The following is a 24,647-nucleotide window of genomic DNA, read 5'->3' on the forward strand; positions in this document are numbered from 1 at the left end:
CGCCACTCTGGACCATTTTAAGTTGATAAGTTTGTTTTTCTTTTGTTTATTTTATTAGTTGCAATTAAAGTTATCAGTTTCCCTTGCTCATATTTTATTTAGCCTAGTTCAGAGTTTTTATTAAGACCTTCACACGTGGATTCAAGGTCGAACCTAGAATACCTATTTTTCAGTCGGTAGGAATTCTTTTATAGCTCTCCCAAATTAGCCGAGAATTATTTCAATTTAGTTCTCACATCTTTGAGCATTCCATCACAGGTTGTAATTTGAGGCCTTAGTTCTAAGGCTAATAATAGAACTGTGCTTTAAAACATTTAGTTGCATTCTGGAATATTCCCCAACATTCCTTTTGTACCTTCTCATTTGCAAACAATAAAACGTACTTATTTATATCCTGTATTAGAGGTTTATAATTTAGTATAGTGACGTCATCCGTAGTATTGGGTTGGCCATAAAGTACGGTGTTGGTCTGATCTTTTCCCCACTGTATATTATAAGCGGTATGGGCAAATTGAATGAAGATAATCTCAGGGCCGTCGTCAGGGGGAGGGACGGGTGGGCCAGGCCCTACCTACAATGTGTTTGGCCCTACCTAAAATATTTCCAAAACTCTTGGAAAATGCTTGTGGCCCTACCAGTAGTTTCATTGGCCCAACGCTCCTACCCCTAACCCCACCCGACTACGTTCATGACATTAGGATAAGCCCTTTAAATCCCATATAATTAAAACGAAATTTAAATAATTATTGTCATGGCATAGAAAAACGTTTTCGCCAAGCTTTGGCAAATTGGCACACTCTTCGTAGACGGTAGCGCAGATGATTCCAGTGTTGCCAATGTTTGAAAGTGGATTTCCCACTTCCATTTGAAAAATTTCCCATATTTCCCACACGCCCCCCAGCTAAAATATGGAAGAAAAGTTACAGTCACATTTATCTGGACTATGTTTTCCTACTAGGCTTTATATGAAATATCACTCCCCATGGCTTTGACAATATGTACAAATGCGCCAAAACGTTAATCGGTTAGTCGCACTAGTGCTTAATTTTTAAACCGCGTATTAGAGATATAGGTTTAACCAGATCAAACAATCAATGAACAAGTTTCATATACTTATTTTTGGTAATTTATTTTCTTCTTTTACATGTTATTGTTATGACTTTAGTAATTTTAATTTATAGTTGTTAGACCCTACTATTAATTTGTTTTAAGACCTCGTTGACATTGTCTCTTCCCTCGCTTAATTTTTATTAAATAGTACAACGTTTTTAAATTTCTTGTATAGACACGGTTTTAATACTAATCCACCCTATTCCCGATGAGTATACCAAGGCTTATAGCACGATTTTAATTGAACAATCTAAGGGAAAATGATGCGTCGTGTTCTTCACAGTAGGAACTTTTAAGTTATTTTCTAATATGCTTCATCTTGAACCAGACTTTTCAGTTAAAAATCTTGCGTTAAGACTTGGCACTTGCATCGATAATAAAGTGCATTCGTCCGAAAATGTGCCCTGCCGCGGCCCTACCTAAAATTTGACCCTGGCGACGGCCCTGGATAATCTCTAAAAATAGATTGGCCTTAAGGTCTAAATTTGTGGAATTTATGCGAAAACATCAGAAATGGACCATTCCATTAACTACTTGAGGAGAAACCAATGCACAGGGGCAGTTCATTATCGTAGAGGGAAACCTCGTTCCAATGGCAACACCAGGCGGAGCCAACATTCACTACAAGAGGGAGGCTAGTCTACTCACACTGCCTTTAGCGGTGCAAATTGGCGCGAGGGAAATAGCCAAAGACGGCGGTCCCTCCCCTGTGGCGTTGATTCCTCTTATGGTATAAATGAATGGTCTATACAGGCTGTTTCTGATAGGAATGTCATAAATTAAAGGCTGTGTTCTTTGGGTCAAACTGAGTGAAAAGTGTCAAAGAACATGGGGTCTACAACGCTTAGTTTCGGAGGTACGGCCCCCAAACATTGACCGCCAAAACGTGAAAATTTCACAAATGTAAAGTAAGACATATCAGCTTGCTCATCTTGTTTATACCCTCCCATCTTAGAATTCTAATGAGCCATTTTCTAGCAGAAGCGTATTATTAAAGGTAGAAGTGTGCAAGGACTCGTCAATAAAAGTTGGTTCAAAGTGGCAAACAAAGAAGAGTTTCCAGTTAATTTATCATTTTTTCGTACAGTACAAAGTTAGCGGCAGTTTTAGAGGTATTGTTCAAAATGCCCACAATTAGTATAAATTCAAACATGTGCCCGTCTAACGAACGATTCTTGACATGCTGAAAGATGCCTCGTGTGTTTCGGATTGTTTCACACCCTTCAAGTATTCGTTGTCGCAAGTCGTCCACATCACGGACTTCACTCTTGTACACCAAGTCCTTGAGATGACCCCAAAGGTAGAAATCACATGGATTCAAATCGGGAGATCTCGCCGGCCACGCAACTGGTCCTCCTCGTCCAATCCACCTCAAAGGAAATGTAGCGTAGAGATGTTCTCGAACCATGTCTAGTTGATGGGTCATCCTCGAACATGGTAACAACGTCTTGTTCAATGCCTTCTTGAAGACCTCATTCCCGATCATTTCGTGGTTGTAGTTCTTACCATGTTCGAAGATGACCCATCAACTAGTACCAGACAAGTTGGACGACAGTTAGGCGTCAATCACGTCTTAGTATGGAGAATTCTAAAAGGGCATCAGTTTCACCCGCATCACATTCAGAAGGTGCAAGCTCTTAACCCTGCAGATTATCCTAGACGCCTCGACTTTTGCCGGTGGTTTGTGGCTAGAGTTGAACATCATCTATTTCCACGCGCTCTTTTAGTTACCGATGAGGCATCTTACTCCCGTAATGGTATTTTGAACTATCACAACGACCATGAATGGCGTTTGATAAACCCACATGCAACAACTGTTAGGAGTCACCAAGTTCAATTTAGTTTCAATGTGTGGTGCGGAATTGTCGGTTCACATTTATTAGGGCCTCATTGTCTACCACCCAGACTAAATGGCGACGCATATCTCGAGTTTTTAAGAAGGACTTTACCGCAACTACTTGAGGACATACCGTTAGCATTGCTACGTGACATTTGGTTTATGCACGACGGGGCGCCACCACACTTCAGCCGTATAGTTCGAGAACATCTCGACGCTACATTTCTATTGAGGTGGATTGGACGAGGAGGACCAGTTGCGTGGCCGGCGAGATCTCCCGATTTGAATCCGTGTGATTTCTACCTTTGGGGTCATCTCAAGGACTTGGTGTACAAGAGTGAAGTCAGTGATGTGGACGACTTTCGACAACGAATACTTGAAGGGTGTGAAACAATCCGAAACACACCAGGCATCTTTCAACATGTCCAAGAATCGTTCGTTAGACGGGCACATGTTTGCATTAATGCTAATGGTAGTCATTTTGAACAATACCTCTAAATCTGCGGCTAACTTTGTACATGTACGAATAAATAATACATTAACTGGAAACTCTTCTTTGTTTGTCTCTTTGAACCAACTTTTATTGACCAGTCCTTGCACACTTCTACCTTTAATAATACGCTTCAGCTAGAAAATGGATCATCAGAATTCTAAGATGGGAGGGTATTGGAATTGTCTAAACAAGATGATCAAGCTGATATGTCTTACTTTATATTTTGTGACATCTTTCACGTTTTGGGGTCAATGTTTGGGGGCCCGTACCTCCGAAACTATGCGTTGTAAACCCCATGTTCTTTGAAACTTTTCACTCAGTTTGATCCAAAGAACACACCCTTTAATTTATGACATTCTTATCAGAAACACCCTGTATATGAAAAAAGGCAATATCAAAAATTTGGTCACCAAGAGGATCACCCTCTTGAGAATGGGAAAGGTTTACAGTTTGTGACGGTCTCTGACACTTGGGGACGGAGGGGTGCTACTTTAATTGACAAATGGGGACTGAAAGGGTATACTTTAAGTGACAAATCGGGAAGAAGGGGTGCTGCAATTAGTGACATCACATTTATCTTTTATTGTCTCGTGTTTTTAAGACCTGCGTATTTTAAATTCATAAAGACACATGCAAAGAGAGCAGAAACTGCAGTATAGAAACTGAATATTATTTTAAAACTACCGGTTTTGGCCGCAGTGGGTTTATAACGTATTGAACATCTTTCACGAAGCGCGCTTGAACTCCTTGTTTACCAGCCAGAAGTCATATAAGAAAACTCCCTACGGGAGGGAAGCAGTCGGGGAAATAGAACACTTCCTCTGGTCCAAAACCAGTTTATGCAATTATGCTTGGGCTAGCTTTTAAATTCAAGAAGTGGGGGTTAGTGGGTTACTGGTCTTAGGGACCAGTATATTAATTGCAAATCTATGAAAGAACTAAGACGGGGGTTCAGTCCGGACAGCAGTTTATTACTTCGGACACTAGAGAGGTCCCTGTTCCCAAGGACTAATTTAAAAATATTCTTATTTCCCAGACTGGAGGGAAGTATAGAAGACGCCATAGGCGTAACTTTAAAACACGCAAGACATACTCGAACCGCCAAATACCATATTCAAACACTATTGTGCATGCACGAGGTACGTTAGATCTTAGTCCTTTGATATGGTCGTTGGAAAGGGATACAGATAAAGCTTCAAACCAGTGTGGTCTGTTATGTCGTCTGTCGTAAGAAACAGAGGATTCCAGATTTTGCTAATAAATAAACACAAATGGTTATATCGAAACGAAAATCTAGTTTTTTGTGTAGCCAAGAACATGAAAATGATGAATCCAAGAATAAATTATATGCACAGGCCAATTTAACTTCTATAGCCTACTAACTGTCTGTGAAATTTCAAATTATTAATGATTATCACCAAAATCTAAAAATACTGCAATAAAAGATTAAAATTACAATGAGTCTGTGAGATTGACTGACTTAAGCAGCAGATGCAATCGCGAAATCAGAGAATTTATTCCTACGCTCTACGTAGGGAGTAAAGAGGTGAGACGGATTGGTTATGATGACGGGCGATCTGCGGCACCGTAACTCTCCCAGCTCGATCGCTCCTACCCTTCGGTAGGCCATTGTTACGTGTTGCCGCTTAACGCATTGTATTTGTACGTAAACTAGCGTCTATTTTTAAGACAGGGAAAGCGTCCTTTGACTTCGTATAATACGACCTTACCTAAACGCTGAGGATGCTGGGATGATTTCTGTGCCGTAAGATCGGGTACAGAAGCAACGTTATAGGAATGGGGGTTACCACTCTATCCCTCCCTCCTTCAAGCTCTATGCGGCCCTATGTTTTGTGACTTTGTTTACAGCCGTACAAGTGCGCGGGGTCATACGCGTAACGAGGATGTTTCGGGAAAAATTGACCTTGTACACTTCTTACATTACTTGCATTACACCTGCTTTTACCAATTTTTTAGGGGATTTCAATTTAAACAAGTGACGAAAATAAAACCACCATGCACTTGAAAAAGAAGTACAAGAATCTGTGACAATCAATGAAATTATAAGTGGTTTTCTGCCTCTCGCTCTAGATTGCCCCCCCCCCAAAATTTCATAACATTCTATTGGGCGAATTCGTCAGGTGGTACTAATCATCCAAAAGAATTTTACGGCACTCTTTCGTCATGTTCGCGTAGAGGCCTAATGCGTAGTTGTCGTATATGAAAACGCTATAGCTATAATTTAATATTGCGGATGCATACGTTCTTTTTCCCTCTCCGAGTGACTTATGTGAAGGAGAGGTTCTAATTTTGACGTGTCTGTCTGTTGTTACACCTCAGGGGACAGCGTTCGCAGTTTGCAAATTGGAGCAAACGTGTTCTCAATTTTCGGACCGCATTTACAGTTCCCGGAAATTTGGAAAATTGTATTCCACTAACACTAGCTATTAATCCATTGCCGGTCTAACACCACCATCATCACGGTCTTTTCTCCATCCCACATGGAAACCAGTCTGTACTTACTGGCTTCTAAACACCATCATCATCTGGTCTTTTGTCAATCCCACATGGACACCAGTCTGTACGTACTTGTTTCTAAACAACACCATCCTCTGGTCTTTTGTCCATCCCACATGGAGCCCAGTCTGTATATACAGGCTTCTATCGCCATCATCATCGTTAAGGTTAAGACATACGGGGCGATCGACTAGGGCTATGAGAAACGTCTACCCTCCCAATGGTGGGGCTTCCAACAAAGGTTCACCCAATTGCGTTGTTCTTATCCATAGATGTGTAAAGAAATCCTACAGAACCATAATATAAAGTGAATATGTGTAAAAATGTTTCGTAATTACGATGCGTTTAGTAGATTTGTAGCTTTCTTAAGCTATACTACATCTGTATATAAAATAATCCTTTGCTTAAGTTATTACAAGAAGAAAGCTAACGCCTAGACTCCGTCAGGTAAATCAAGTATTATCCGTAATAGGCTTAGTGAACCAAAGAGTAATTAATTGAGACCTGAGATGTAGTAAACTATGAGTTTTAATTTTCGTGTCTGTAATGAAGAGACATTAAAGCAAGTAGTCCACTTAGCCTTGCGAAACCGTATCGTTACCGCTTTAAGTTCGTAAATCATTAGATAGAAGGCGCCCATTACCTAAGTCCAGAAGCATACTTTAAGGAACGTTATCAGATGGCGTTCTGTTCGTAATTTATAAATGTCAAGTTTCAAATATAGATCTGTGTAATTATGAATTTCGAGTAGGAGCGTTCAATTTGTGAATACACAGTCAAGGCGATTTAAAAGTTATTTGAAAAATTTGGGACTATAAAGCATTAGTTTAAAATTCGGTTATTGTTTATATGATTTTAAAATATTCCGAGCAATTTGATTCAAACCAGTTGTGAAAGTTTTGGTGATAGACAAGTGTTGAGTTTTCAGTGGTAGCACGCAACCCTAACCTCCAGTATCAATAAAACTTACTAAACATCGAACTAAAATATATTTATTAGTTAGAAACTTAATTATAACAAATCTGGCCGAACGCGATTACATGATTTAAAAGAAGAACACAGTAATAAGTTATCAATTGCTTATATACAATATTAAATAAAATTCCGTTATCACAAGGTTTTTTTATACATATATATTATGATTAAATAGGCCAATGTCGTTAAAAAACTTAGACTTCAACAACAAGGCTTAGAAGTGGTGGAGGATGAAAATGAACTTTTCAATGAGGCTTTGATCGAAGAAGTTAAAAAATTTCTATTTTTCAATTTTATATGATTCGAACCACCCAAAATGCAAAAATAAATGCTTGGAGCAAAGGATTTTCGAATGTCTTTGCCATTTATGTTTTTTATTTTTGAGGTAGCAGACGATCGGACACGCGATTTTTCACCCGATGAAAATACGTCCGTATTTGGATTCGGTACGTTACGTTAACGATTAGGTTTCGCAAGGCTTAGTGGACTACTTGCTAAACGGTTCAAAGTGAGCCGAAAGTTAATTACACTTTTAAATAAGAAGGTATAGATTTTATAACAGAAGAAAGCACCATGGTGGCAATTAGATCAGTGAAAGGGCTAATCGTAATCGGGTTGAAGGTTCGGAGTTTTCGTTCTTGTTATGAAGCGCATTGACTTTCATTGCGTCTAACCACAAGTCAGCTTTGGTGATATTTAACGTTAACACTTGTGTTGACGAGTACGAGGGTTTGTTATACAAATTAAATTTTTATATTTTTAATTTTAGATAATGGACATTGCTTGGGTACAAGAGACACTGAATCAGGAAGGTACAGATGGATTAGCTACAGTGAAGTAGGTCTTGTTTAAGGGTGCATGAAATTATCACACAACTATTTTAATGAACATCAGAATCATTAACAAAAACTTAAAGGGAGGGTGAAGTGGCAAATCAAGTGATTTTTTTATCGATTCTTCTACATATTATAAGAGCAGTCTGGGTAGTGAAACATCCAGGAAATATCTCCGAATGATTTTAAAATTAAAATTAGGATGAAATTTGATGCATAATTTTAAATGACCTCTGACAAATTGCGTAACGCCCTGCCTTCTTGTTAACAAATTTCTCGTGGCATTCTCCAAGGCAAATGAAAGATATCCCGAGATTTGATAAAATTTGCGCGTTATATGGAGGGTGCAACTGGAATCTTGTTAACAGGAAGGCAGGTTGTTACGTGACTGGTCAGAGGTCCTTATTTCAAACAATCCTTAAAAGCTGAACCTAGTTTGAATATTATAATCATTCGGAGGTATTTCCTGAATGTTTCAATATGCAGACTGAACTTATAATTAATGGAAAAATCGATAAAAATCACTTGAGTTTCCACTTCACGCTCCCTTTAACTAAAGACAAATAGTTGACGTGCACGGTTTTGAAAAATTACAAGTGTATTTTTATTTTGTATGCTCACCAATTACCATAAGAGGCTCTTTCAAATGTAAAAAAGACGGGTTCTACTGAAAGCTCAATTAGTATCCCGGTCCCTAATTGGTAAAAGGATCCCATTTCAGCTTTGTGTTATGTTATTTCCTTCTGGCTAGGCTGAATAGGTGAAACAGCTGAACAATTCATCGTATAAATTTTGAAAATTAAGTTTTAACTTTTTTATTATCTTCAATTAGTCTAAGCTGTAAATAAATGGTAGGCTGCCCATATCATTATTTTCCCATTAAAACATGCAAATATATACCCAAAGAACAACCCAGACGGGCCATAGTATTTTGGACAAACTAATGTTGTGCGGTATTGCTGCTTGAGTACTCTACATGGCTAGGCTCACCATTGATGAGTTGAGAAAAAAAGAGGCAATAAATCTCAATCTAGGAGTTGAGTTCAGTTAAAAGTTTTGCTTTCACTCTTAGAAAAAAGTGTTCTGTAAGGATTTATTCTAGAAAACCCTCGTTATATGTAGAAAATTGTGGGTTTTTGTATGTTTAAAGGAGTTCTTCATTGAACCATAGGGTTTATTGTAGAACTTTAGTGTTTATTTTACAACATTAGTGTTTATTTTACGACTTTATTTTTTATTTTACAACTTTAGTGTTTATTTTACGACTATAGTGTTTATTTTACGACTATAGTGTTTATTTTACGACTATAGTGTTTATTTTACGACTATAGTGTTTATTTTACGAATATAGTGTTTATTTTACTATGTTAGTGTTTATTTTCCGACGTTAGTGTTTATTTTACGACTTAAGTGTTTATTTTACAGCTTTAGTGTTTATTTTAGAACTTAAGCCTTTATTTTAGAACTTGTTTATTTTAGAACTTTAGTGTTTATTTTAGAACTTCAATGTTTATTTTATATTTTTAGGGTTCATTGTAGATTGTGATGGGGTTGTCTTTATAACTCGGGGTTCATCATAAAACCTTAGGGTTAGTTAACGTGTGAAAACTTCAATCCCTGTTTCGACTCCTTAACACTAAATTTGTTTCAGCATAATGTTAACGAAAATTGCCACAAAATATACATTTCATTTCTATCGAGTCTTCTACTTATTATAAGACTATCTGCAAAGCTAAGCATTCAAGAAATATGAAAAATGATTCTAATTTTATCCTAAAACTTATGAATTTCGCGCCAATCAATTTACTTTAAAGATAGTTTTAATTAACTTAAGTGTGAAATTGAAAACATTGGGATTTACCAACGGCTTGGGTAGTTTTAATCTTAATTAAACTGTTTATTTAAAAGTTATTTGAGTTTTGATCCAAAAAATTAATATTTTTGGATTAATTTCACGTTAATTATATTTAATTGAGTTAAAATTAACGTAGGTTTGTTTTTCGGCAGTGTACATTTAGGTTATAAAATGAGTTTCAATATATACTTCACCTTAATTGCAATTCTTAGTGGAGTTTTTGATTCTTATTTTATCCTAAACTTTCGAATTTCGCGCCGATCAATTTACTTTAAAGATAATTTAAATTAACTTAAGTGTGAAATAGAAAACCTGGGGGTTTAGCAACAGCTTGTGCAGATTTAATCTTAATTTATTCATTTAAAATTTACTCGAGTTTTCATCCAAAATATGTTTTTTTTATCCAAAATATGTTGTTTTTTTTTCATGTTTAAATTCACGCTAATTATATTTTATTAAGTTGAAATGAATGAATAATTGAGGTTTGGCAGTGTTTATTTAGCTTATAAAATAACTTTGAAATCATTTTAATTGTAATGTTTAGAAAAGTTTTTTAAGTTTTTTGCCAAGACATTGCGTTCAATACTCCGTTCCATTTATTCCATAAATTGCTTTCCCCCACTCTATTCGGGAAAGTAGGGCTTTCATACAACCGGGCTGCCAGGCCTTTAGTGCGGTTTCTGATAGGAAACCGATCTCCATTATTATAAGCACTGAGCGCATTTAGTCTTAGAGCTCGGCTTTATTTATCCATTATCCACGTTATTTTATCTTTATCATTACTCGAAAATTATCCACAGATCTTACATGTTAAATCGCATTATAATCCACAACTTTGTTTATAAGTAATCGGTTATCCACCAATTTGTGGATAATGGATAGAAAATGCCAAGCTCTTAGTCTTGGCTTTCAAAGTTGCAAAACGGCAAGCTGAAACTTCACTTAAGCGATTAACCCTTGGCTAAGTTTTCCCAAACAAAACCGTCTGCTACTGCCGACAGCCGAAACGCGGTGCACGCAGCACGTTACAGGGCTACCGGATTAAACAAAATGTAAAATCCACAAAATAGCGAAAGCTTGACTAGTCCATTTAGATATTTTTATTTGGTCTTTGTCGACTATTACGGTTTTCCTACCCCCATTAATGGAACGGTGTATTTTTATCATACCTAGTGCTAAATTTGCGGTAACACAAAGATCATCTATAACACATGTTAATGAATGATGTGATTCTATAGTTTGGCAACTTTGGCTTGAATACCAGTAATTAAATCAAATACCTAAACAATTCATAGCAATAAACAAACGGCAATGTGAGTTATGGAAATAGCGAACAACGTAACACTCCGTTTCCCACGTGGTTACGTTGGAAAAATCTTGGCTGATGTAAACATGGAAATTATTTGACTAATTAAATTACGTGACGACACTGGGTAGGATTGCACTTTACGTGACCTGTCCAACTAACAATGGTTTCTAGTTAATTAGACTAGGAGGAAAATAAGTTAAAACATTATTGGGCCGCCGCAAGTTGGTCAAAAAACATTAGGAAAATTATAAAATCCTAGCACTTACCGCCATTGAAAACGCTTCCCGCTTAACACATTCTGCACTTAATCTTTCAAAATAAGCCGGGGGCTATAAGAAATTGACGGACTCGCGCCGGAGGTATATCTATGGAGTTTTTTAAGCTTACGGAAACCGTTTACTTCTGATAAAAGGACGGAAATATAAATGCGAGGCAAACTGCAATTTTGGGAAAATCGTTGAATTTTTGGTGCATTCGATAATTGATAACGGTAACTTTTGGAAAAAGCCGTCAAATTATTTCGGAATTTTTTTATTTACTTAAAAATGATCTGGGAAATGGTATTAAACTAGTCGGGTTATTTTTTAAACGTACTCATTATTATTTTGGGGAAAGGTGGCCAATTAACCAGGGATTTGATAAGTGTACTCATTATTATTTTGGGAAAGGTGTCCAATTAACCAGGGATTTGATAAGTGTACTCACCATCATTATTAAAAATGTGTCAAATTATTCCTGAATTTGATAAATGTGATGGACGATATTTTGGAAAAGGTGTCAAAATATTCCTGAATTTGATAAGTGTGAAGGACGATATTTTGGATAAGGTGTCAAATTTTTCTTGAATTTGACAAATGTTAAGGACGATATATTGGAAAGGTGTCAAATTATTCCTGAATTTGATAAATGTGAAGGACAATATTTAGGAAATGCGTCAAATTATTCCTGAATTTGGTAAATGTGAAGGACAATATTTTGGAAAAGGTGTTTACATTTATCAAATTGCCGAAAAATAGGCACTCTTTCCAAAATATAGTTCCAATGACTTCCAAATTATTGATGTTGACGTTTGCTAATTGCCCAATAGTTTTTTCGCCTTTTCCAAAATATTTCTGAAATAACTAGACGCCTTTTCCAAAATATTGCTGAATTAACTAGACCTCTTTTCTAAAATATTGATGTTGACATTTGCCAATTGCCCAATAATTTGTCGCGTTTTCCAAAATATTTCTGAAATAACTGGACGCCAGTTTTTCTCGCATTTATATTTCCGTCCTTTTATCAAAAATAAACTGTTTCCGTAAGTTCAAAAAATTCCATAGCTATAACTCCGGCGCGAGTCCATCAATTTGTTATAGTCTCCCCGGTTTATTTTGCAAGTTTGAGTGCAGAATGCGTTAAGCGGGTAGCGTTTTCAATGGCGGTAAGTGCAAGGATTTTAAAATTTTCAAAACTTTTTTTGACCAACTTGCGGTGGCCCGATAATTTTTTAACTATTTTTTTCCTACTCATCATAGTCTAATTAACTAGAAACCATTGTTAGTTGGATGGGTGACGTAAAGTGCAATCCTGCCCAAACGGTTTATAACGTAACATAACATACTGACTGGTTCATTAGCATAAAAATTGTTTTAACGAATGATGTGGTCCTCTACGTTGCTTGAGTTTCAGGAATAATATCACAAACCTTCAAAATTAGTAGCATTGAGTGAGATTAACAAATAATTAAACCCTGTATACCTCAAATGAGATTGTTGAATTAACTATCGTAAACACCACTTTTTGTCATCTTTACAGTAGTATTTTGAAGTTCTGAAAGTTTTCACAGGGTGAAAAGCACTATCTTTATATCAACGCCTTAATAGATTGAATAATTATGCCATTTTTGTACTTCAAATTGAAGCGCACACGAAAATAAAACCCAGGGTTAGGAACTTGGAATATGTTTCTAGCAGGAAACGAAGCAGACTATACAAAATTCCAAAACAGAGGTGGAAATTAACTTTTTTAATAATCTTTAAAGATAAAAGACTATAATTAAGGCGCAAGATTCCTGAATCAATTCACTGGCGTTAAGAAAATCGAAAACGAAGACAGAGAGCCCAGCCAAAAATTTTAATTCCTTATAGGAAAAAATAACTCCACAATTTCGGTGTCTCGTCAAATTTGATCTCGATAAAAGCGCTAAATTTGAATAAATTTGATGCTGAACTATACGAAAACTTCGACGAAGTCAAAAATATATAATATTATAGGACCTTTCCTGAAATTATAGGATATTATAGGACATTTCATGAAATTATAGGATATGATTGGACCATTCATGAAATTATAGGATAATATAGGTCAGGTTAAAAATATAGGATTTAACTAGTATTATAGGGCCTTTGGGCTCCCAGCAAAGATTGAAACGGTATTTATTTTTAAAAAGAAACCAAAGGTATATCAAAAATTTCGATAAATTTCTCCTTTAGTTCAATATGTTTCGCTTTCTGTTCAACTTTCAAAGATTTTTCGGCTTATTTTATATATTTTAGAGACAGCGTATTTACCATAAAAGCACGAAAAATTCGCTTGTATAGGCTTTACTAGACGACTGGAAAGAGCGCTGATCTGCAAAATATCGCTTGTATGAAACGTGCTTGAGCTATTTTGAGAAAAGTCATGGAAGAAGCTGAGAGCAAACTCCGCCTATTCTTTCAAAAATCAGCTTGAGCTAAAAGCGCCTTGTGAACGGGCCTTACATAGACTAACTAAAATACAACATGACAACTTAAGCCTTGGCCTAAAGAAGGTCGAAAAACTTACTTCAAAAGATATAAAAACCTCCATTAACTCTAATTATTTACCTGACATACTTTTTTAGACGAAAATTCGACCTGATTACAACGTATTTGTTTTTAAGGGTGTTATAGATAATTAGAAAATCCAAATAAAGGTGTTCAAGCTCGGATGAAATACCAAAGTGAAAAATTATAGTTGCCTTACTGTCGTCTGCAATGAAGTAAGGAATTTTCCACATAAAAGCAAACGTTTGAAATTTATCAGCGCAACTTGCTAGCACGCAAAAACCTAGGCCCTTCCAGATATCAACGAGAATGAAAATGGAGAAATAAGTTTAAGCGCGCTATCAGGTTAGGCTGATTTCTGACACAAAGTAATTTTTGACGTACTTTCTTAATTAGTTAAAGTACAATACTTAGACTTCATTAATTAAAAAACCAGACACACTTAAGGGTATTAAGTCATATCTACAACGGCCAACCGGCCCTGTACAATTTTTATAGACAAATTCGTTTTATATAAATAGAGAAACCAACACACAGGGGCGAGACCGCCATGGGGTATCCTCCCACTTTCCAAGAAGCAATGCCAGACGGAGCCCTAGTTCACAACACGCGGGAGGCTAACCAACTCGCACTGCCTCTGGCGGAGCTTCTTGATGAGAAGGAGGATACTGTTCACGAGCCGAGCTGAGCGAGCTTTTTAAAAGCTCGGCTCGACTCGAGTCAAAAAAATGGCGGCTCGGCTCTAGCTCGGCTCGGCTCGAAAATAATCGAGCCGAGCCGAGCTGGCTCGATTAATATATACATGTTTAAAAAAATTGGTACTACCAACGTCAACCTTGAGAACGACTATAAATGCCATCCCATGTTTAGAAATGTAATGATTGGTTGTAGGCCCTGCATATAATTTAACAGTGAAATTTTAATCAATATTATTGTTTAAAATCATTCATAAATATTTCATGAATGATTAACTATGCAGATACTTCTAATTCCAGTGGAACGGTAGGCCCTTCTAGGTAAGAACCCACACCCTCCCGTAATGTTAAACAAGATGACCCAGTCATATTAGACTTTTTAGCGCCCTCTAGTGGCAAGAATTAGTATTACTATATTCATTATAAGATGACCCCAGCTAATTTAGAATTTCGGATTTTTTTTCATTGTTTATAAAATAGCATTCCTATTAGGAATATATGGCGCTAAAAAGTAAAAATCACAGTTTTTCGCCAAATTTCCCATAGAAAAATCCTGGGGTTTTTGGTGGTCCAGTTCACCGAAAAACTTAATAACTACAGCGAAGTTACGTTTCGGATTACTTTCAAATTAATAAGTAACTCTTCAAGGGGTGCCTTTTCCAAGTTTCATCAAAAATCATTAAGTCCAAGTATGTTGATAAAATTAATTTGTTAAGTATGGCAAAAATGGTTTTCGCTGTCCGAAGTCAGTTTAAAACGTTAGCACGTTCTAAGCTATTTTCTCCAATAGTTATGGTTGAAAAACAAGGGGGCCTAGCGTTGTGCGTGGTTCAGTTGGTAAATTTGAGTTATAAGGCAATGAAATCTCGTGAAATATAAATAAATTCGTATAGTGATACTGTAATGATCAACATAAAAAATTATCAATTATGAAAGTCAAAGAAGTGTTACGCTAATAAGGCTTAAGATTTTGACGTTATAAAAATCATTTTGTACAGTCATTACTTTATCCCTTTGAGGATTCGAGTAAGCACGCGCCAAGCTCGTTCTCGCAATTGGACAATATATTTTGAGTATCCTGAAATTCGCTCGAGATTTCTTCAAAGCCTATTTTCCCTTTTCTATACCAAAAGTAGGGTCATGTGTAGTTTTTGAGCCATTTCTATTAACGTAGTTAAGGTTTAGGATGAAATTAAGAGGCCAAACGTGCAAGCTTTACTATCACTAAAAAAACCAATTTTTGGAAATATCTTTACTTCGGAGTAACAAATAGAATCAATTGAAAAATGGTTTTTAACGTCATATTAAATTAGTTTCCCAAAATGCGCACCATTAGCGTTGCATGCATGAGCCCGACATCTAAAAGACCCTTGAACACTGCTTATCATATCCGCATTGGCTCGAATGTGCGCCGCACGTCTCTGATTGGCACGGGTGAATATAAAACCATGGCCTTCATGGTTCCCACAAGAAAAAAACCATTGGATTTTTATCTGGAGGACGGGGAGGCCACAGCACTGGTCCAGCGCGTCCTATCCAGCTTCCTGGGTGCTTCCGCACTACTGTCACATTCTGATCAACTTCATTAATATGACGTCAAAGAGTTTTTTCAATTTAATTTTTTTTTGATACAGCGAAATAAAGAAACTTCAAAAAAAAAATGTTGTTTTCATTGACAGTTAATTATTGCACTTTTGGCCTCTTAACTTCATCCTCACAAAATAGCATCTGGTCTCTTCTACGTCCACGATCTTGCACTACCGAAATCAAGATGGTGTTCGCCAATGTCGGTAAAGGTGTTTGCACCTGATGTCGTCGGTTTGGAAAGCGTTTGACTTAAAGCACTGGCGCTAGTTGAACGTTACCGCGACCGTCACCCAAAATAAACATCCTGTCCAATTTCTAACGCTATGTCTGAAGAGTGTGGAAAGCTCTAGCTGCCTATCATTGGACGTAAAACTAATAATTAGTAAGAACTTCTTAATTTAGCAATCACTGAGGATATCTCAATTAAAACTTTTCTTTGCCTCTGGTTTAATACCCTCTTCAGACGACACGTTAAAACCAAAGGTTGTTTGAAAAAGGGTGGTGAGAGGCATTTTTAGATAATCCCTTTAAACTAAAATTGGTTTACATTCTGTTTTCTCTTCAAAAGTAACAACAGTATTAAACAAGCTATGTCTTATTAAACCAAGATTGCACATCTCGTCTGAAGAGAGTATTAGAGCCCAAATTTTCACATCCAAATTTTGCGACGAATCTACTGCTATAAGTAACGCAACAACATCTCAGAATTATAAGTTCTTTGGTCAGCCCCTTGATTTCGCATCATCCGCAATACATTAATGCCAGATGTGTTAAACATTTGTACTGGGGTTAGACAAAAAGAGGCTGGAACTGGGCAAGATTTTTGGGCCGCTCATCTCGGTGTCTCGTGGCAGTTACAAAACAAAACGACGATTCTGATTCTAGATATATTCCAACTTTTAAGTCATTTCAGGTGATGTAAAACTGTCTTCTATAAGGTTTAATCCACCTCTTTTTTCAATATGGAGAATAACTGACTACATCTCGATTATTGAGATTTATTACCTCTTTTTTCAAGACAGCAATGGCATACTAAGCCACGTACAATACGCAAGTAGAAAAACCGCACCAGGGAACAATTTTTGATTTTGAAAACAGTTCAAAAAAGGTCCTATAGGCTGATACGTTACTTCTATCCATCGTATATAAGTTGTGAACTAACAATATATTTTAAGGTTTGGGAAAGTGCTCAAGCATTTGGTTCTGGAATCCAAGAAATGGGATATTCCGCCGGCCAAAAGACTTTAGTGGGAATCAGTTGCAGAAACAGAAATGAGGTATGTAAAGATTCATTGAAATTCCCGACAAAATTTACTAATAATAGCAGAAGCCGATTAGGCTTTACACATGAAGTACGTAACATGTGCCAGGGGGAGCTACACGATATGCTCTAAGCTCCTAGGAAAGAACCTCCCCTTACGCGGAGGGAAATAGTTCAGTAACGCGGCTCCTTCGGATCCATCCGATCCTTCCGCCTAAAGAACCGATTTACCACGTACCTAAATTCGAGCACTACTATAAAGACTGAGTAGGATGTCTAAAATATTCTTTAGATAAAACTATTCACAATAACAAAGATTATTTGGGAGTAAGGCGTTAACATGTTATAAAACTGGGTAGCTTTTGCTTGGGCTATTTAAGACGCCGTGCATCTGTTTTTTAACGAAGTAATTTTCTGTTCTCGCCGTCACGGCAAGCCCGGCCGCCCGGCGGCTCGAGATGCGCCGCTCGGCCTCAGCCACTGATATCTAACCAAGGCTTAGTGTAGTTTTCGTGTCTAATTTTATTCAGAGAGCTATTTTTCTGATGAAATTTAAAGAAAATCTTATAATATTAGGTAAAGACTCAGTAAATGTCTCCAAAAATTCGAAACTTGAGCTTTAAATCGTTAAATATTTTATAACGACTACCGAACGATACCACAAATTCGCCTTCCGGGCTTCCCGTTTATGTCGACGGCGAGGTCGAGTCGAGGTCCCATGCAAGAAAATAGTAATAGCCGTCGCCGATTTGTCTGGCATTAAAGAGGTTATCTATGGTTAGGGGGATCATGATTGGTTAAAAGCTTTTTTGTTCGTCTGCTTAGATTTTACTTCGAGAATATCATGAAATCCATGGCCAAAGCTATGGAAAAGTGGGACTTGCGTACTTTATGTGTGACGCATAATCCGCTTTTGATAATAGTTAGAAAATTATGGGTTCGCAAAGATAAGTTTCTGTTAACACGCGTCCACGGTTAATTGAAGGGTTGAAATACGTTTCGCTAGTCACGTTTCCTTAAGGTATGTCCGCACAAGGCAAAAGTTTCACCCGCCAAGCTAAGCACTCGACGCTTGCCAAGTAAACCAACAAAATGGCCTGTCGGAAATTGGTAATATTTTACGTTGAGTACGTCGGGCAAGAGGGGACCAAAATCTGGGAACAATTGATTCCTAATGCAAATAGTTTGCAAGTTCTTTCCTTCTTGTTAAAAGGAGTTTTCCTCCGCGTTCTAACCCGGTTTTTTTTTTCTTTCCATCAAAACTTGCAGAGGATAACGGTAATAGTTTGTATAGGGCGCTGTCGCTTAGCTGTGGCATAGGAGCATTGTAAAGGGACCCACCTGCAAAGAAGCCTGAGTCTTAGTGTCGCCATCCCTTCGTAGACAAAACTTGGATTATTATTATTTATTATGTTTAACATGCTCAACTTCCTACGCCGAGCAAGCCCGCGTATCCAATTAGTGAGGCAGTTTCCGACACCCACGGACAGGCTAGTTTGTTGGCAAACTGTCGAGCGTCGCGTGCTTAGCTTGGCAGGTGAAACGTTTTGCCTAGTACGTACGTACCTTTGGACAACTATCGTCAAAACAATGTCACACTATTTTATCTCCCCCAAATGAACTGCAATTTTTCGTTTAGAAACTAGATTGCTTGTCCCTCCGTGGTCATTCCCCAATACTTCCAACGGATGACGTCACAGGGTGTAGATAAGTGCGTTTTGGATTTCAGGTTATATAATATGCAAACCACCTCTAGTCTGTTTAGTAAACGCCTCAATAAAATGTTCGATGTATCTACCATCGTGGTAAGGCAATCTTCAAGAGACTGTCCATGTCTTGCAAAACATTTGCAAGCACTAAACTGATGACGGAAGAAGTCCAAGATTTTGAGTACGCTGTTAAAAAAAGAAACTATTTCATTACTTTGGAGCTGTATATAATGCATCCCCAGTAGCACTCCTATTGGTGTTGAAAAAAGAGGATGTCAATACGCACCTTTGAAAATGGTGCGAAATAACGCCTTCACTGAAAGTACTTTTTAAATCCTGTTAGGTTTTAAAAATCACTTTAAATAGAGGTGTATATTAATACCACACTGTAAAAGAGGTGTTTTTTGAAATAGATTTGGTTTTTAAATTCCATTGACCTTGGTGCTTTCTAATTCCTGTTAGGTATTAAATTTAACCCTTAATAGAGGTGTATATTTATACCTGAAAGGTGTTTATAGACTCCCTATAAAATGTGTTTTTTGATAACATTTAAATGTTTTTACCTCTCCGAGTGACGTATGTCACGGAGAGGTTCTAATTTCAACATCTCTGTGTGTGTGTGTCTGTCTGTCTGTCTGTTGTTACACCCCAGGGGACGGCGTTCACAGTTGGCAAATCAGGGAAAATGTGTTCTCAACTTCCGGACCGGAAATTTGGAAAATTGTATTCCACTTACACTGGCTACTACACCATTGCCCGTCTAACACCACCATCATCTGGTCTTTTGTCCATCCGACATGGACACCAGGTTATACTTACTGGTTTCTAATCATAATATAAAGTGAATATGTGGTAATATGTTTCGTAATTACGATGCGTTCAGTAGTTTTATAGCTTTAAAGCTCTATTCCATTTTCAAATTTCAATGACATTTTTCAATATTATTATATGGAATGGCTGTTTATATATTAAGCTATACTACATCTATATATAGAATAATCCATGCTCTAGTGATTACAAGAAGAACGCTAACTTTTAGACTTTGTCGGTTAAATGAAGTATTATCCGTGATAGGCTTAGTGAACCAAAGAGTAATTAATTGAGGCCCGAGGTGACGTAAACTATGGGTTTTGATTTTTATGTGTGTAATGAAGACAAGTTAACGGTTCAGAGTGAGTTAAATATACGTTTAAATAATCAGGTTTAAATTTTATAATAGAAAGAAAAAATCATGGTGGCAATAAAATCAGCGAAAGGGCTAATCTTAATCGGAATGTATTTTTTTACAGTGCGCATTGACTTTCAGTGCATCTAACCACAAATCAGCTTTGGTGTTATTTAACGTTAACACTGATGTTGGCAAACTAAGAATATCGTTGAGGTGAAACAATTCGATAGTGTTTACACTGCAAACCAGTTGTGAATGTAGCTATGAGAATATAGGGTAAATAGTTGAAGCGTAGACTATTGGACCCCTATAGAACTTCTGTGTCCTTTGAGCTACAGGGATGTTCTCAATTTGATATCTATCGTAGTTAAGTGCTTTTGTCACAACGTACGGGCCCTTGAATTTCGGATTTGTTTTTGTTGGTACTCCAGTAGCGAACGGATCTCGCTGAATTATCACTTGATCTCCCGGTGAATATTCCGCTGCCTTGGCTCTCTTGACATTTATAAAAATTTTAACGGGTCGAAAGCTCACTCTTGTATTTTATTGATTTTTACATCAATAAAAAGTTTGATTTTATCCATGTGTTTCCTCCGTTAAAATTTTTATATTATTTCACCATGGTATTTAAAAATAAAGTCGTTATTCTCTTGACATTATACCGTAATCGCGGTTTTTCTTGGTCTACACGTGTTCCATCTATCGGTTCCATTCTTTGTTTTTAGGTTTCTAGCTCAATTGGTTCTATTGAGTCGTCGTCGATTTCATTTCTCAGCGGATGTCGAAATCGAAAGTAGTAGTGAGAATGGGGTTCTTAAAGTCGCTTTGTGGAACGTATGGTTTAAGCCTCATTGAACTTGCGAAAGATGGTCATCCCAATCTTTTTCATCTTGTCGTGTACACAAACTTGCTATGGCTGGCGTTATGGTTCTATTATACCTCTCGACCTGTCCGTTGCCTCGAGCCTTTACCGTTGCGTTCTTGATGTGTAAAATCTTTGATTGCTTACACAAATCTTCAAGTTCTTTACGATGTAGCTTGGTCCGTGATAACTCTTCTTGGTGATCTGAAAAGACCAATAATTTCCTCCAGGGATCTCCGAGGAATGTGGCTTTTGTATTCTTAACCGGCTTCAATATTGTTAACTTCGTAAGTTCATCAACAATGGCGATTAAGTGCGCATTTCCCTTGGTACTCTTGAAAAAGGGCCTGGAAGATCCATATGAATTGTATGCATAAGTACGTCCACCTTATCTATGGAATGCAACAATCCAGGCTTTCTTCCAGATGAGTTTTTATGATATAGACAATTAAAGCATGAAGATACGTATTGTTGGACGAATCCATTCATTCGTGGAAACCAATGGGCATTCTTCACTCGGTCGTAGGTCTTGTCTACTCCAAAATGGCCAACATCGTCATGATTCCATTTTACTACTTGCCAGCTAGCCTTCTTTGGAACAACCCAAAGTAACTTCTCTTGCAACTTATCATCTGAGAATTTTCTGTACAGCCTTCCATTTTTCATTACAAATTCTTCCTTCACTTGCTTATCCGCTTGAGTAAGATCGGTCTTCTTATTTAGTTGGTCGTTAAATCTGAATATTTTTTTGGGTCTTCTTTCTGGGCCAATACTAGCCCATCTTCACGTTCTCCTAACTTTCGACAATATCGCGTAAAAACATTCGGAGGTTTTTCTTGTCGTTCGGGAGTCTAAGTTCAGTCCATTGAACAACACCCCACTTCTAAATTATGTTAGCTCTATTTTAAACTAAGTCGAAAATAGCCAAGTAACATAATGAAGTTTTAAAAGTTAATTTAAAATGGATTATTAACTTGTGTGTTTACAAATCGAGTTCACGAACGGGAATGATTTTAACATTCCAATTGTATTTTCAAAATCATGACGTCATACTTTAGATAACGAAAAAATTTATATAAATTTATCACTCATGTCAGTTATTAACCTATTCTTACTTTGTCTATTATTAGTCCATTCTAAAGCTTTCAAAAATAATTTAAAATTCCTTCAAATATATGAAATAAGGTAGTCCGACCAGTCAAGTTAAGTGACAGTTAACAATTACTGCACCTAAAGTTGTAAACATTACTATTATTAAGTGAAGGCAGGGCGCCACGTGATTGGTTGGACTATTTATACCAAAAATACGAAGAAATTGAAACTAATTTGGATTTTTAAAATCATTGTGGTATTTTTTGGATGTCTCACTATGGGTGGTCACCCATTTCTGTTCAGTTTTATTTTTCACACCTTAAAAACCTATAGCTCCCTTTCCACACTCATTTCCAGACAGTTTGCAAATAAAACATTTTTATTTTATTGTTGATTACATTTTAAAAAATTTAAACTTATGTTGGCTCATTGTACCAAATATAGGCAAAATGTGAGGTTTTATAATCATAAAATATTCGATGCCATTTAACGATAGTTTTATTTTTAATGCAGTTTTTACAAACGGAATTAAAAATATTTCTTTTACTTCTATTTTTTTAACAAAAACACACTTGGTTTAATATTTACTTCTATCAATACACTTTTCTATATCGATAGTGATGTTTCAGTGGTCAAAAGTTTAATAGCATGTCTCTATTGAAGTATAACCTAATCTAACCTAACAAAAATCTAACATAACTTTAAGCTGAGCTTTAACCGAACCAAACCAAACCTAACCTAACCTAACCGAACCAAACTAACCTAACCCTAACTTAACTAAACCTATCCCTAGCCGAACTAAACCTAACCTAATCAACAAGAAAATATAAATATTTTATTTGCAAACTGTGAGGAAATCGGTTATAGTAAAAAATGAACTAAAATTTCAATGTAAAAACTGTGCGAAAATAGGCCATAAAAAGTGTGCGGGATTGGGCTATTGTTCTCGAAAATTGTGCGGAAATGGGTATCCTCGTCACTATCCAAGTATGACTTAGAGTTAGTAGATGATTTCCCTATTCACGCTCCACCCACTAAGGTCTTATCGAAAAACCTTTCACTAAAAAAACACTATATCTGTTTAAAAAAAGTGGTAAGTAAAGCCCAAAGGTGTTTCTCAACACCATTCAAACCGTTTTATATTAAAAACAAGTTGGGAAAACCAAAATATTACCTCTCCGAGTCAAGAGGTCTACTACTACAAACTTATTTACCCAGATATGGAGTTATTTCACTTTTTTGAAGTAAAAATTTACGAAATATTGAAGTAGTATTCCAAACATAGCAAACAGTAAAGTAGACGACATTTTACATCCAATAAGGATAAATCTTGGACACATGGAAATCAGTCAATGGGGAAAAGAACAGGAAATGAAGTCTACGCTTCAGCTGTTTACCCTATATTCTGGTAGCTACATTCACAACTGGTTTTCAGTGTAAACACAATCGTCTCGTCTCACCTCAACAATTATATAAAAAAGACTTGGTTTGCCCAAGCCTTAAAAACAAAACGATAAGAGTTTTTCCAGTTGTCTGAAGCGCAGATATTATTTTTTTCTATTGAATTTTAAAGACAATCCGTATTTTACTACTCTTTAGAATTTAATTCAATCACCTGATTTTACTGCTAATGGATTAGTTTCCTATAAATTAATTGAAATAAAAAATTACTTATCTCAGATTTTTCAAGAACGATTCCATTTTCGTGAAACATTTTATCGTGAATTTTTTTCTTTTCAAGGGAGAACGTACTATAATTTTCAAATAATACTCTCATTAATAATGTATTATATGCGGTCTTTTCGAATACAAAGGGGGCTGTTATCACCTTTCTTATATTTGATGAAGGGGTTCGTTTCTTCTTTAGGCACAGTCACAATTATTGAACTGTGTATATCAGTACTTGTGGGGAAGATTTTAGAAGTGTTGGTTGAGTTGCTGTTTAGTTGACAACATCATGAAAACTTGATGTGTTTAAAACTTTTTGAAATGAAAATTCTCCGAAATTAAAAAAGAAAGTGTTAATTAGATTAAATTTAAACAATATCCCTCAACATAATAAATGCATGATAAAATGTTTCAGGAAAATGGAGTTGTTGTTGAAAAATCTGAGATAAGTAATTTTTTATTTCAATTAATTTATAGGAAACTAATCCATTAGCAGTAAAATCAGGTGATTGAATTAAATTCTAAAGAGTAGTAAAATACGGATTGTCTTTAAAATTCAATAGAAAAAAATAATATCTGCGCTTCAGACAACTGGAAAAACTCTTATCGTTTTGTTTTTAAGGCTTGGGCAAACCAAGTCTTTTTTATATAATATCTGTTCCTTCAGCCTTAATTAAGAAAATCCCGTCAGGGATTTTCTATTTATACTCAATCCGAAATCATAATGTTAAACTCTATGGAGCTTAACATTATGAGGTGGAAAATTTTTTGCGAGTTAGACCCAAGGTTTCGCGACCAAGGGGGTACACTTTTTTCACAGCCTAACTTTACAGCACTAGCAAAGGCTGAAAAGGTATAGTATCTCATTTCTCGTAGTGTAAGGTTAA

The 24,647-nt window shown here is 36.5% G+C and overlaps 1 protein-coding gene and 1 long non-coding RNA gene across 2 annotated transcripts in view; both read left to right on the forward strand.

Moving 5' to 3' along the window:
* The window catches only part of LOC149720195 (long-chain-fatty-acid--CoA ligase 5-like), a 184,112-nt gene that overhangs the window by 25,434 nt on the left and 134,031 nt on the right, over positions 1 to 24,647 (forward strand). Inside the window, exons 3-4 of the mRNA XM_089859689.1 lie at positions 7,702 to 7,769; positions 17,176 to 17,277. Of these exons, the coding sequence (XP_089715815.1) occupies positions 7,702 to 7,769; positions 17,176 to 17,277 (170 nt within the window). The remainder of the gene's footprint in view (positions 1 to 7,701; positions 7,770 to 17,175; positions 17,278 to 24,647) is intronic.
* Positions 11,648 to 13,677, forward strand: LOC149720196 (uncharacterized). Its single transcript, XR_016376858.1, has 3 exons — positions 11,648 to 12,352; positions 12,447 to 12,855; positions 12,953 to 13,677. It is a non-coding gene; the product is annotated as an uncharacterized LOC149720196 (long non-coding RNA).

This window comes from Phalangium opilio, unplaced genomic scaffold (assembly GCF_054372755.1).
Source record: "Phalangium opilio isolate 3A_F unplaced genomic scaffold, DU_Popi_V2 ptg000002l_1, whole genome shotgun sequence".
NCBI lineage: Eukaryota > Metazoa > Arthropoda > Arachnida > Opiliones > Phalangiidae > Phalangium > Phalangium opilio.